The sequence below is a fragment of the Scardinius erythrophthalmus genome (assembly GCF_964197995.2).
Source record: "Scardinius erythrophthalmus genome assembly, chromosome: 5".
NCBI classification, from domain to species: domain Eukaryota; kingdom Metazoa; phylum Chordata; class Actinopteri; order Cypriniformes; family Leuciscidae; genus Scardinius; species Scardinius erythrophthalmus.
In genome coordinates this window covers 23,013,749-23,029,123 of record NC_138225.1, presented here as the reverse complement: position 1 = coordinate 23,029,123, position 15,375 = coordinate 23,013,749, and the positions used below count along the sequence as shown (strand labels likewise).

The 15,375-nt window shown below is 38.7% G+C and overlaps 1 protein-coding gene across 8 annotated transcripts in view; it reads left to right on the top strand.

Annotated features, from left to right (window-relative positions):
• dab2ipb (DAB2 interacting protein b) overlaps positions 1–12,620 on the top strand; it is a 176,207-nt gene extending 163,587 nt beyond the window's left edge. For 5 of the 8 annotated variants that reach the window (XM_081367115.1, XM_081367114.1, XM_081367112.1 and 2 more), the window contains 6 exons: positions 125–303; positions 1,418–2,303; positions 6,971–7,093; positions 9,276–9,493; positions 10,010–10,097; positions 11,853–12,620. In XM_081367115.1, the coding sequence (XP_081223241.1) occupies positions 125–303; positions 1,418–2,303; positions 6,971–7,093; positions 9,276–9,493; positions 10,010–10,097; positions 11,853–12,020 (1,662 nt within the window). In that variant the 3' untranslated portion in view covers positions 12,021–12,620. The remainder of the gene's footprint in view (positions 1–124; positions 304–1,417; positions 2,304–6,970; positions 7,094–9,275; positions 9,494–10,009; positions 10,098–11,852) is intronic. The other 3 variants (XM_081367111.1, XM_081367113.1, XM_081367117.1) reach the window with 1 other exon arrangement.
• Positions 12,621–15,375: the final 2,755 nt, after the last annotated feature.

Genomic DNA, 15,375 nt, shown 5'->3' with positions numbered 1-15,375 from the left:
TTATTGATGTTCTGTTATCTTCTACCAACTTTCTCAAGGGGGCTAATAGAGAGTCCTGCACAGATATAAGAGATCTTTGGGGTATTTGTTCATTTTCAATGGGATCTTTCATCCATGTCCTTAGAGTGCTGCCTCCAAGCTGGGCCCATTACCTAGAATATTGAGGGACGTACATGGAGCATTAACATACCCACCGAACGTACAGATGAACGTTCCCTCCGATCGTGTGCCCTCCCCTCCAGCCCCTGGATGCAGCATCTCCACTGGATTACAAAAGATGTCCATCGACAGTGACTTACCAGGGTAAGCCATTAATCAGATCCACTGCATAAAATTTGTTAACAGCCTGTAAGCAATCAGAATCAAGTGTTTACGTAATTGTAGATGGCTATGGAAAAAACATGACACTGTAATTTTGAAGAGCATTGCCGTATTGCTTACGTACTCGTCGTTATCTGTCGCTTTCAGCCATTAAGACGTCCTCATTCCTGTTCTTAAGAGTGTGCCCTCACTTTATCCAGCAGACTGCTCTTCTAAAGAGAGCGGCTCATCTTTATCTGTCTAGCTCGCTGCTAATTCCCAACCGACATTTATGAGAGCCAGAGAGAATGAGAGGCCTGTAATTGTAGTTCACACACACACACACACACACACACACACACACACACACACACACACACACACACACACACACACACACACACACACACACACACACATTCAGAGAAAGGGAAGATAAATATGTTGGGGGATCAAAAGAGATGGAGGATGTGAGGAGAAAGCTTAGAGTGGAGCTTGTTGGTTGGTGTCTGGACGGAGAATATGATGAAATAAATTAGCATTTTTTGCAGATATCCAGACAATAAACAGTCTGAGTGGAATTATTTTCTAATTTTCTCTGATGTTTTATACCTGTCTGCAGCTGTCTAGTATGGCATTTAAAAGTGTTTGAGAAAGACTTACGGTTTCTGTTTCTCAAACACTAGTTACTATATTAGGAGGGTCTAATAATTGTTCAAGATTGTGATGCTGTTCCCAAAGATAGGCAGCAAGATTATGCTGCCTTCTAAGATACCGTCTCGGACAGCATCACATGCATCCTTGGCAGATACAATCTCAGAATGCACTGCTGTAAGCTCCATATAAAATCCAATACACAGATGACGTTTGCAAAATGTACTGAATTATGTCAATAAATAAGAATAACAATATGAACATTGTTCCTGAATAAGAACAACTAGGATACTGCCTTTGGGAGACAACAAGGCAGCATACTAAGATTCAGAACAAAGAGATAATGTGTTGTCTTCTTTAAATTGATTGCTATTTGTGTACCGTTTCTCTGTCTTATACTGTGCATGTTTAATTATTAATTTTTCTCTTTCTGGTCCATGTCTCCATCTCTTCACTTTACTAGCCCGGCGGACTTCACTCGTCTCCCTTCCCCCACTCCTGAAAACAAAGACCTCTTCTTTGTCACACGCTCTTCCGGCCTCCAGGGCTCCCCTGCCCGCAGTTCTAGTTACTCTGAGGCCAATGAACCCGAGCTGGGCCTGGCCAACGGTGGCAAGAGCCTGTCCATGGTAGACCTCCAGGAAGCAGCCAGGGCGTTAGAACCCATTGCCATCCCGGTAGGGATAACTTCAGAAGGTTTAGGTGAGGGTACCATGGTTCCCTGGAATGCACGGACTCCCCAAGGCAACATTGCCGGAGGCCCTACTCTTCACAGGCCAGGACAGACTCCCACTACCCCAGGAGCAGAAGGGGCCCCAGGCAGGCCTACACAGCTCTTGGCCCCACTGTCCTTTCAGAATCCAGTGTACCAGATGGCAGCAGGGTTGCCTGTATCAGCTAGAGGGAATGCGAGTGGGGATTCTGGGTCGGAGTGTCATAGCTCCGTCAGTTCCCATAGCAACAACGAAGAGGGTCTTGGAGGAACCAAGCACACCTTTCTTACCCAGGGGGCTTCAGTGGGGGAGGAGTTTGTGAGACGTTCAGGAGATTTCTCAAGACGACAATTATCGCTAACTGACGCTCAGCACGGAAACCAGCCTATGGTTCCACGACAGAGCAGCTCCGGTCCCCATCGGCGTATTGACCAGCCGCCTCCACCCACACAGACTGCACCCAGAGGACGAACTCCACCCAACCTATTGAACTCCACCCCCTACCCACGGCCTTCTAATAACACTTTGATGTCATCATCACCAGATTGGCCTGGAAGTGGCGCAAGACTTCGACAGCAGAGCTCCTCCTCCAAAGGGGACAGTCCGGAAACGAAACATCGTGGACCACATAAACAAGTGTGTACATGTTTGCTAGCATTTAAAGTATTGTATGTGGAGTTAAAAATAGACACTATGCTTCATGTGGGTTTTTTTTGGAACATTTAAAGTCACCATGAAATTTGACAGATCTTATTTTTATAGAAAATTGTGTTTATTATAAATGATTTAGTCGTGGAGCTCATGGTTTTTTTTTAATTCAAGAGTTATCTTTAATCAAAAACATTAAGATCCCCTCTCCCTCGCAACATCATCTTTTGTCTGTTGACGTCTGCACCTGCACAAGTGCTGGGCAATATTCCCTCCACTCCAGCAAACTGACAGCAAAAATTAGCAAATAACAACAATCCAGTCGATCCAGATTAAAAATCTACGTCGCAATCCGCTAGTTAAGGCTGACGTCAGCGTTTCCAGGTCCAAACGCTCTATCAGATGCCAAAAGCAAACAACAAATAGTGCTAATATACACTGTGTAAACTACCAAAAGTAAAAAGCATGATCCTAACCTTTATTTCCATAGCAAAATCTCAGATGGACAGAGACAGCGATTCATCCTTTATAAATCGTCAAAATAGACTGCAGTGTACACAGTGAGTTTTTAAATTCTTAGCTTAAAGGGACACTTCACCCATTTGCATTAAGCTTTGCATTGTTAGAAACCCAGTCATACTATTGAATGGTCGTGCAACACTCTCTCATTTTCCCCTGAGACGGGAGAAATCTGTTATTTACCTCTTACACTTCCTCCTACAATGACGCAAAAATCGTCATTTTGCGTCATTGTAGGAGGAAGTGTTTAGAGGGGGGGATTTCTGTTAAGACTACAGACACTAGTTTCTCATCTTTCCCAGGGTGGGGCGCGCTCACGCTACAGACCTATTACAGATCAGTGGGTGGGACTTTACTCTCTGAAACTGAAAGCAATATCCTCCATCTTGTTTGAAGCTAAGCTAACAGGCGCTGTGGAGACAGATGTAAAGTTGTGACAATAGCGGAGGAGAGTGCTCAATATGATATAGAAGAAGAGGATTTCGGAAGTCTGATGCTTGAATCAGGTGTTTGTGGCTACCTTTACAAGCCGCATTATAGCGAAGAGCAGCCGAGGCAGAAGACCTGCCTGCCGCGGACGAGGAGCCCGGACTGGCTCGAGTTAGGGCGGACTGGTGGCGCCGGTGATCTCACTATGCAACTACGAACCGCTACGAACACAGAGATAGAGTCCGTCTGCGGCAAAGAATTTCAACGATGACAATTTCTCCTGGACGAAATCTCTGAATCAGACGAGGACACGGACGTTTGTGTTGAGAACTATCCTAGTTTCGCACCGCATATGTTCTGACTGAACATCCAGGTACCATGCAATAATTCACCTTTTCGAAAGAAATACAAACGAGGAGTAATGCACTATATGAGTTCGCCAACTAACTAGACATTTTGTGTGAATGTGAAATGAATTACAAGCTCTGGTAGTAGCTAGCCTTGTAGACGGAAGAGTGATTTCTCTTATAGGCAGATATGCGCTTTCTGGATTAGTGGGAGTGGCTTGCGGAGCTGTGCAATGTGGTGCATTGTGGGAGTTGTTGTCTTTCATACAAATGCGTTCTGAAATTATTTTTTGTCTTTTCTCGGTCACGAAGGCACCAAATTCAAAAATTATTTTACATTTCGACTACATATATGACCCACTTTAAATAAAAAACAATGTTCAAATGGGTGAAATGACCCTTTAAATTTGTGGTATGAATAAACAGTGCTCATAAACGGTTGTTGAGATAGTATCTTCAATTGAAATGAGCAGAGGCTTGAACCCTCTTACGTCACAACTTAACAAGTGGCTAGGAAAGAAAAGACGACCACAATTTCTGTTTCATGTGGACTTTTAAATCTGTCTGTGATCTGGATCATTTATTATATATCTTAATCTGAACTTAACCTAGAAGTATATCTTGCAGCAGGTCTGAGTTACTGATTCTAATAATAATCAAAGGGTATAGCTTGCTACCAATCATCAGCCTTTCAAAATTCACTGTTGCCACAGGCAGTCATTTTTCTCAACAGTTTGACAGTGAAGTGGACAGGAAGGGTAGGCTATTTCCCTAATCCACAATGCATTGTTCTCTCTCTTTGGAATTGATTGATTGCCTGAAGTGATTGATGGAAGCGTGTCTATGGAAACCACATGTGCGCACACTTTTATTACATCGCAAAGCACCTCCAGGCTCTTTCTCTGACTGTGAAAGTCACATCTGTGGACTTCTGTGATACTGTGGTTGATTATATAATCCATTACATTATACCTTGACAGAAAGATTCACATCTTCCATAAGACTGAACTATTATTTTTATTACCTCATTGACAAAATTAGGTAAAAAGCCTGTTTGAAAGCTAATGACATGGGAAATGAGCAGCGGTGTTGATCGTCTCTTGACTCAGGTAAACTCTGCCTTTGTTCATAACCACTCCTCAAGCCCCTTTAAACCGAAGTAGCGGCAGATCTTTTCTTCCTTATTGGGACGTACATTCGAGTGAAATGGATTATCGAAAATTAAAAATGTACGGAGGGGACTTGATTCTATCCATTGGTTCAGTGGCGGCTCCAGGATTGTTTTCTTGCAAATGCTAAGAATAACAATTAAGTGCATCAATAACTTAAATTCCCTGCATTTATTGCATTGTACTTATTCATTTTTATTTTACCTTAAATTATACATTTACAAGGTCACATTGTAAAGTGTGCAAAGTCATTAAGCACAGTGTCAATTTCGCTGAACATCTTTATTATCGCATTATCAGCCCTTTAAATCAATAACGGTTTATTTGAACTTTTTGACATACAGTCCCATAGGGACTATGGGACTTGTCAAAGAGAAGTCTTGACATTTTGAATCAAAATAATGTGTTTATTATTTTCCCACCAGCATTTTCTTCTTCTTTTTTTTAGTTGCCAGCCACCACCAGCATTTTTGATCATTTTCACAAAAGTTTCATGCCCCCAGAATATTTTGTATAAATATCTGAATATGCAATCAAAAGAATGAATATCAATATCAAAAGAATGAACAGACCCTCTGCTTTAAAAAAAAAGTTCCTTTTTAATCAACTCTTAAATGTGGGTAAGTTTCATAAAAAAAGCAACATTTTGAGCAAAGAGCTGAAAAACATTTTTGTCAAAGACTACTGTACACCCAGATTGAATTCAGAACGATGATCAAAACATAGATGGAGTAGATCGAGTCCATCAACTCCCCTAAAGCTTGCACAGACCTATAACTCAACCTGGGTCGACATTTCATTCGGTAACATTAGGCAGTTTTGATTTATATGCTGTTTGATGTTGATGATCGCGTTATTTTACTTATGCATGTGCTTACATATGATATCACTTGTTTCTGCTTCTTCTTTGCTTCTTCTGCAAGTTTTGATCAGGAGATTCGCTACTCTTTTAGAAGATGCGTAACGGTCAAAAATGCCAGTTTAACGCATTAGCATGAATGTTATAATGGAAGACAACGTTTGCTCTTTTCCATCACCATAGGCTAGGGCGAACAAAGTGCAATAATTTATATTAAAATCTATATAATTTGACGTTTATAACGTGAGTGAATCTTCAAAAAAATAAGGGTAGCTACTCACCAATAGCAGATTACAAGTTATCTTCTGTGCTGTTCCAAGATGTGTCTGAAGTCTGCGGTCTTTTGCTTCATATTTAATAGCGCTCCATTATGATCACTGTTGATGAGGAGCTTAATATGATCGCCATTCACTAATGCGTGCCATGTACCTGAGCATGCAATTATAGGCACATTAAATTGATTAAACATTATTTAACTTTTTAGGTTTTTAATGACTTTTTATTTTTAATGAAAGTGACTGGAAAATCATTAGGAAATCCTTGAGGGGACTATGCCGGTGCTAAGTATATTTCTGGTGGGACTATACCCTCAGCAAGCCCCGGCCTAGAGCCGCCACTGCGTCAGTTGTTGATTGGATGGAGACAGATCTTAATGTGAGCTTGAGAGAGATTGTAAGAAAGAGGAGAGGTTTAAGTGGACTGGAGAAATCTGTCACCAAAGAGAACTCTTGACATTTTGATTAAAAATAATGAGGTCAAATCATTCACAATAAGAGGAATAAAATGCTTATATAAAACAGATTTTATTGTCATGGTGACTTTTCTTTGAAAGCAAATATTAATATCTTGCATAAGTTTGCTTCTTGAATAAATTTGTTTCAATATTTTTGCTAGAAAACAATACTTATTTTTCGCAGTGTAATTCAAAGCTATGATTTTAAATCGAAGATATATTCCCTGAAAACATTCATTTTGCTTTTGATGTAATTTTATTTTAAGGATGAAAAAACATAAATGCTGATACAGAAAATATTTTTTTTTGAGGACTATAATGGAAATTGTGTGATGTCATCATAAACAGTTAGTATGAACTAAGAAAAATAGCCACTAAAATGACCTCTTATTTGTAATGTATTCTAACTCAGCACCTTATTATAGCTAATCATGTTCATATTTCATACATGTTCTTTCTATTCAGCCACGTCATGCTAAGTGTCATCATGTCTGCTTGTCTATGTTGTCTGTTGGGAATGCGATGCCCCTGGCATGACTTCTTTGTGTGAGTGTGTACGTTTATTCATGCGTATGTGTGTTTGTGTGTGTGTCCCATAGGCCCCGTCCCCAGTGAACCCTAGTGCATTGGACCGTACTGCTGCCTGGTTGATGAATGTGCCATATATAGAGCAGGAGTCTGAGACGGAGCTTTGCAGAGATGAGCACACACAAGCTGAAAAGGTAACTGACCACCCACACACCATAGCAGCAGAGATGAGATTTCAACTCATGCAAACACTCTATGGATAGGAAATGAATCATCATCCTGCAGTAATTTCACTAAGACAATAGGATTCTCTCAGTGTCAGTGATCCAACATTCAGCTCTGAGTTAGGTGTTTCTGAATGCACAGTTAAAGGTCCCGTATTATGCCCCTTTTCACAAGATGTAAAATAAGTCTCTGATGTCCCCGGAGTGTGTATGTGAAGTTTCAGCTCAAAATACCCAACAGATCATTTTTTACAGCATGTTTAAATTGTCATTTTTTGGGGCTCAGAAAAACGCGCTGTTTTAGTGTGTGCCCTTTAAATGCAAATAAGCTGCTGCTGGACGACACAGGGGGCGGAGCTTCATGAGCTCGTGCTCAGTCTGTCAGGAAAAATTCATCTCACGGAATGATGACAACATCAGAAACTCTCAGTAACAGTGTTCAGTTCGAGTCGGACAATAATGCCTACAGAGTCAGAGTGCTGTATGGATATGGAACAGGTATAGTTTAGTAGTTTAATTACGGTTATTATAACGTATTTGTCATCTGCTTGTATGAATCCATTATTTATTAATAGCCTACAAGTCTGCTGTCTGAATGATGATCAAACATATACTGATGAGTTTAATAAAGTTTATTGTACATCACACAAAAGATGAAGCGTCAGTTTTACTTCAGAAAATCACCGTAAGAGCTGAGTAAACACAGTAAGTTATTAGAAGTGCGCAAGTACATAAACGAATTTCGGTAGAGTTGAGGGAGCATTCCTGTGGGCGGAGGTTAGTCAAAAAACTGTCAGTCATTAAAGAAGGAAGTAGAGGGATGTAGTCCAAACCGGCCGTTCACTGTAGGCGACTTCTGTTAAATAAAATATCTCGCTTGGCATTGAACTTTGAGCTTTATCATTTTACAGATATTATTTATACTCTAACAACAACATTACACACTAACTAAAGTTTGAAACATGGGATCACGAAGAACGGGACCTTTAAGGGTGAAATGTGTATTTTTTTTTATGGTAAAATCCAAGTTTAATGAGCAGAAACTCCAAGTAAACCATCTGTAGATTGACCTCCTCAGTGATACTTTCAACATTGCTCTTTTTCAACAATGGCAGATAGGGAAGAGGTTGTAGGATTGTTTGCAATTCCGTTTGGTGCCACTAGTGGTGTGCTGCAGAAATTTCACAGTTCTTTGAATCAGTTTCTACGAGTGCTCCCAGACTTTTGTATGTGAGAGAGAGAGAGAGAAAGAGACATTATAGCCTGCTTCCTTTTTTGCGGTCCTCATTCCTTGTCCATCTGTCCATTCTTTCTGTCTCTTACATCTTGTGACTGTTGTGGAACATAGTCAGTAGCTCTGCTATTTTCATTTTTTATATATTTATATATATATATATATATATATATATATATACTCTTATAGTATTGTAATGAGCTTTTATTTAGATATTTTCATTTTAGTTTTAGTTTTAGTAATTTTGTTGTGCTTTTGTCATTTTGATTTTGAATTTTTTTTAAATATTCATATTCAGGTTTAATTTATTTTTATTTCAGTTGTAATTTTGGTAATTTTTGTACTTAAGTTAATTTTATTTTAGTTAGTTGCAAGGCAACATTTTTAATATTCTAAGTTTATTTTTCATCTAATATTTATGTATTTTTTCAGCTTTATTTCGATTGTTTTAGTTAACAATAACAACACTGTGCCTCACAAGTTTACTCATCTCAGATTCCAACAGAGTTTGTCATTAGCATGTTGTAGACTTTTACAGCATTTATTAATCTGCGTGTAAGTTAATGTTAATTTCTACATATATTAATACATTTTTGAACATTGCAAGTTGTATAAATTAACATTAGTTAATGTATTATGAATTAACATGAATTAACAATGAACAAAAGGATATTTATAAATTTGTGTGCTGTAAAAAAAAATATGATTATAACACTTTATGCAATAACTAATGTTAAAAAAATTAAACCTTATTGTGAAAAAGTTACCAATAGTCCACTTTTACAATAGTGTACAAAAGGCACACGACACCTAATGCCACATATAGGGTACAGGGATTTTTTTTCTTTGTATGACTCATAGCTCAACATTTAGTGCTGACTGCAGCTTATAATGACGCTCAACATGAAAGACATAAAGATCCATGTCTTGCAGTATCAGGCAGAGATCAGTGTGCTGCAGGAGCGGCTGCTTGTGTCGGTGCAGAGGCTGGAGGAATACGAGGCCCGGCTGAAGGGACAGGAGGAACAGGCGCAGAAGATGCTGCTGGAGTATCAGGCCCGGCTGGACGAGTCGGAGGAGAGATTGAGACGGCAACAGGAAGACAAAGATCTGCAGATGAAGGGCATCATAAGCAGGTTGGAGTTTGTATTATGAAGAGAGACTAAACGAGAAGAAAGGCAGGCAAAAACCTCCAGTGCACTCTGATTGGCTGATTACACCGTCAATATCAAGTTCACAACCGGCCCACAAATTGGCCTGAATGGGTAAAACTGGTGGAAATGGATGAACACAAATTCCCTTTTTCAGATAGTCATCGAGTCAGATAAAAGGAAACTTAACTGACTGAGTTAGAGCATGAATTTACTTTGAACAAGCACAGAGAGGGCACTTTGCCTTTCAGAAGTCCACCACACGCCTCTGATGCTGAGTGTCATTTTGCTTTCAGCTGATAGTGTATTAGTGGCAATCTGAGAAGACAGAGAGCTTTTAGAGACTTTTAGCTGTCCTCAAGGCAGAGTTTACTGAGGTCCGCTTTCCTCCAAGACTGATGTTATGGGGCAGCTATTTGTGGCCTTGAGCTCCAGATCAAAGACAGAATGGGAGGATATATGAAGCTGGACTGAGTGTGTGTTTGTTTTGTGTTGATGCAGGTTGATGTCTGTGGAGGAAGAGCTAAAGAAGGATCATTCTGATATGCAGGCAGTGGTTGACTCCAAACAGAAGATCATTGATGCGCAGGTATGTCTATACCAGACTTAAAAGCTAGTTCCCAAATTATTTTCAAAATTATTTAATTTTTGTATGTAGTATTTTATGTTAACCTTTCAATGAATCAAATTTTGGGTTGTCATCACACCAAAATTTCAGTAGTTGACACAATACCAGTACAATTTCATGATACTTGATACTAATTTCTGAAATAAATTAATTATTGAAATAAATTATTAAACCTTCCTCTTCTCCCTGTCGTTCCTCTTTCCTTTTTCACTATCACTGTATCACTGTATTTTTTACTGTATGTAAGATATAAAAAGGCAGAATTATTCAATTACACCACCGTTAAAAAGTTTGGGGTCTGTAAGGCTTTTTAATGTTTTTGAAAGTAGTTTCTTATGCTCACCAAGGCTGCATTTATTTAATTAAAATTCAGCAAATATTATTACAATTTAAAATAACTGTTTCAACTTTAATACATTTAAAATGTAACATATTCCTGTGATGGCATAGCTGAAATTTCTTCAGTGTCACACAATCGTTCAAAAATCATTCTAATATGCTGATTTGCTGCTCAAGAAATATTTCGTATTATTATCATTGTTAAAAACAGTTATGCTGCTTATTCTTGATAAATAGAAAGTTCAAAAGAACAGCATTTATTTTGTAATATAAATCCTTTAAGTTTTTACTGTCACTTTTGATCAATTGAATGCATCCCTGCTGAATAAAAGTATTCATTTCTTTCAATCAAAATCTTACTGACTCATTTGAACGGTAGTGCATATTTGGCAATTAAATTTCACAATCTCACAAACCCACTGTCGTTCAATAAAAACCCTTAGGGAAACTATGCTGTATTTTTCCAAAGAAACAAATGTGAAATGTAAGTGTTGCTGACAGAATCTGCATCATTAATCATCATCATTCATGTTAATATTCACTGTCCCACAGTGAGGGCTGTAGAAATCTCTGCCGACTAAAATAATATTCCAAATCAGTATTCCTGATGTGCACCCGCTAAAATCTGAACAAAACAGACTTCCAAATACTACAATTCAAGGAAATATGCATATGTATTTTATGTATGTTTTCCAAGGAAACCAACTGGTTTGTTTCTTCTCCTTTTATGTGCATGTGTTAGGAGAGAAACAAGCAATTAAACACTTGAGTTTGAGTGTCACCGCAAATAACATCACAGCTGTGATTTGGCCACAGACGTGAGCCAGATCGTCACAGTCGTGATGTTATTTGTGATCATCAGTTTTATCACTGATTTACAATCAATTTTGCTCAGTAAAACGAATCATCAATCCCATTTTCCCAACAATTTGTTTAAAAAGAGTCTCAAAACATGTTTTCTTTGTATAAAATGATCAACATACAGCTGTTATTGAGCAACATACATGGGTGAACATGGTTTCTCAGCTATTCACATTGAGTGTTCAGAACTGTTGGCATTGCTTGGCTGGAGATTGACTAAATTGAGTATCTTATGCATACTCATGTTCAGTAAATAATGCATAATTATACACTCACTTTGGAGATCCTCGTAATTCAGATACATAAATGTGTCAGTTAATACATTGGCAGCAGAGCTGAACTTAAATATGAGAACCTAAAAGCTGATGACCCCCGAAAAATCACTTGATCCGTCTTCACCAGGGCGTGTTTATTTTCTTCCATTCTCGACTTGTTACCATCCAACAATTACTCTGTACCTGCTGAAATTGCCGGTGTTGGTATTTTTATAGGATTTACGATTTTCACTCTCTGCAGGAGAAACGGATAGCATCTCTGGACGCGGCTAACGCGAGGCTAATGAGCGCCCTGTCCCAGCTGAAAGAGCGCTACAGCGTGCAGACGAGGAACGGCATCTCTCCCACCAACCCCACCAAGCTGCAGATCACAGAAAACGGGGAGTTTCGCAACAGCTCCAACTGCTGAACACAACGAAGACAGAGGACATGAGCAGGTGTGCAGATATTCTGCAAGTGAACACTGAGAGAAATACTGCAGGTGAGGATACTGAACACCGACCTTCAACGGTTGGCAAAGCCATTGTTTGGAAATGCGGAGAAAGATCCACTGTAAACATCCGCCGGTGAGACTACTGTTCAAGTACTTCATGTTAGGACACACCACTAGACTTTCATTCGTGTTTCACTATTACTAACTGTAAAATATAAAAGAAAAAAACAATACAGCTGACTTGGTGACATTATACAGATATTAGAACCTTCTAGTCTGCAAAAAAATAGGTGTTTTCATACAGCCTTTAAAAAAAGAAACTAGATTTTGTCCCGTTTATTTATAGTGGTCTCTACTTTAATAAGAAACGACTGAAACTACAGAATGAGCAACTCTTTGTGGAGAATTTAGCGCTCTCCTCCATATCTTCACTTTCTGCTTCTGTTTCTCCCTACATAGTGCACTTTGTCTCTCCATCATGAGAAGCCTTAAAATGTTGCATCTGAAATATTTTTGGTTTGTTTGTTTTTACAGTTCAGATGAACATTATGATAGATTATAATGTGCATAGATTTTAAAAAAGGTATATATTTTACATTCTCCATTCACAAGTTTTCTGATTTTTAATCTTGACAAAAATGTTTCGACAATGTTTGTAACAAACATTACAAGTGTCATTTTGGGTCCATTTGTAGATATGCCAAGATTTTGAATTAGCACAAACTGCTCGGATGGAGCAGAGCGAATGTTTTAGACGGTAGACCACAATTTTAGTTTGAAGTTTTGAAAACTGCCTTGTTTAATCTCGTGTTTTCTTCCTACATTGTTTGGGAGAGTTTTTGAATTTCTCTTCATTGGTTTTTCTTGTTTCTCCTTTTTTTAATCCTTTTTAATTCTTTTGTACGTGTGTTTATTTTTATGTGTTGCCTCATCGGTCCAAATTGCTGCACACTTTCATTTCGAGCATTTAGAGTTGGTATATTTTTGTATTTAATAATGTATGTGAGAACTCTTCTGCATTTATCATGTCCGGCACTGAGGTGCAGCATGGAGCTGCTGTTTTCCTTTAACTTGTTGGTCTTTGAGGAAGTTAGACACAAGACATGTCTAGATTTTGTTGCAAAAATATACAGAAACATATTAAAGGGATACTTCAGGATTTAGGATTTAGATTATTGTATTTTTTTGTCTGGAAAAAATCCTCCGATGACGCAAAAATCGTCATTTTGCGTCATCGGAGGATTTTTTGGCCAGAGGCTAAAGACTACAGCCAGTAGGAGGGGCTGTCATGCCGCATGTTTTCAGCCCGCCCATAGGAGGTGGGATCTCACTCACAGAATGTACAGATAGTATCAGCCATCTTTCTTTGGAAGCTAAGCTAGCAGGCTCTTGTTCTGTGGAGAAAGCTGAGTAGTAGGGGTTACATCCTCTTTTTCGCGGACATGTCCGGCCGTCGAGATTGTCCAAAATGTCTGGGATTCGGTTTTTGCTTTCTGCAGTCGCCATTCATTGTTTACATGCACACCTTTTGTTTCAATCTAACTGAATTCATTCCGATTGGTGAATCTAAATGTAGTGTTTATATAAACGCTAAACAAGTGATCGGTTGATGTGCGTTTTAACATTGCTAAGAAAATTCCCGCTCCTCTGTGAGAGATATGAGACCGGTGCGTCTCACAGGTGCCGCTCATCTCCCACGGCCCTCAGCCTGGTCCTGCTCGCCACAGTAAACATGATGAATGGCGACTGTAGAACGCAAAAGTCGAATCCCGGACATTTTGGGCGATCTTGAAATCCCGGGCAGACTCGTTACGGAGACTCACTAGTAGCCTAGCCTTGTTGTTTTCAACTGCGCTCTCTTACTGGTAGGCGTGGCTTGGGAGTGGCCTCGTAGGGCAGTGAAGCAAGTGCATTCTGGGAGTTGTTGTCTTTCATCCACATAAGCCAAAAATACATTTTCTGGATTTTCTCAGTCTAGAAAGCTCCAAATTCAAAAATAATTTCACATTTCTTCTACATAAATGACCTATTTTAAATACACATTCATCTTTCCAGAGGTGAAGTACCCCTTTAAGACAAGATAGAGATGTTATTTTTAAGGGAAAATGTCTCTGGATATGAGCTCTGTGATGGAGTATTATGTGAATAGGTTAATATTATATATATATAATATATATATATATAAAACAACGTTCACGGTTACTCTAGAGTGAATGACGGTGTTACATTGGTTGATTTGTGTCTGAAATGTGAGATCAGATTGAGAGGCAACAATCTAACAAGCACAAACCGCATCTGTCGCCCCAGCTTCTCAAATGCTTTGAAGACTATGCACTTTTCCCCTTTGTCGTGTCCACCTGGGTTTAATTCGCTCCATGAACATGTAGCAAACTCAAGGTGCTCATTGTTATTATTAATCCAGGGAAGCTCTGATTTGTCATTAGTTTTATTTGTAGCATTATCATTCGTAGCATTGTAGCCAAACCCTAAATCCTTCAACTCAAACAAACGTGCGCATACAGTGTAAATGTCATGAGATTAACAATTGGACTGTGTTAGATATCTCAACCAATCACATGCTCTTTTGATGCCCTGGTAAAGTAGTTTTGCATGCACTAAATGCTTCAGCACTGTCTAAATAAGGCAGATCAGTGTCTAGGGTCATTTAAAATGCATTTGATCAACTTTTAAACTCGGCTTGGGGCTCGTGTTGTTGCACAAAAGGGAACCAATATTTATTTTTCACAAGTTTTCTCTCATAGACGCGGCTGTCAACTTCTCCGTTTGTTCATGTTCTGCTTTTAATGAGGTCTGAGGTTTTGCAGAGTCATTATGTCTATTTTCATCCACATGGGACGCTACTAGGGAGTCAAAAAATAGTTCTTTAGAAAATTAAATAAAGTTTTTTGCTGTCGTCTCAGTTCTTTTCATCAGACGTGTCTTTATCTGGCTTCAGTTCAGTTCTCAAAGTTTAGGAAAGTTTTGCAAGTAAAACTATTTGCGCATAGTTTTTTTTTTTTTTTTCAAGCAGTCAATGTGAAATAGTAGCTATGTGAAATAAATGATATAAAGAGAAAATATATAAAAATCTATAAATGAGTACCTAAAATATGTTGTATGTTTTATAATCCTTGTAGAAAAGATTTTTGTAAGTATGTTTAAAGTAAAGTATTGGCTGGACCCTTGCCTTGTTTTAGGACAATGACAAGAATAATAATGTACAGAGAAATTTGTCCATGTTAAGAACTGTACAATTGTGGCTGTGCAATTTATGTACATTTGCAACTAGAATAATTAAAGTTTTATTTAGTTATTTCATATCCCTGCTTTG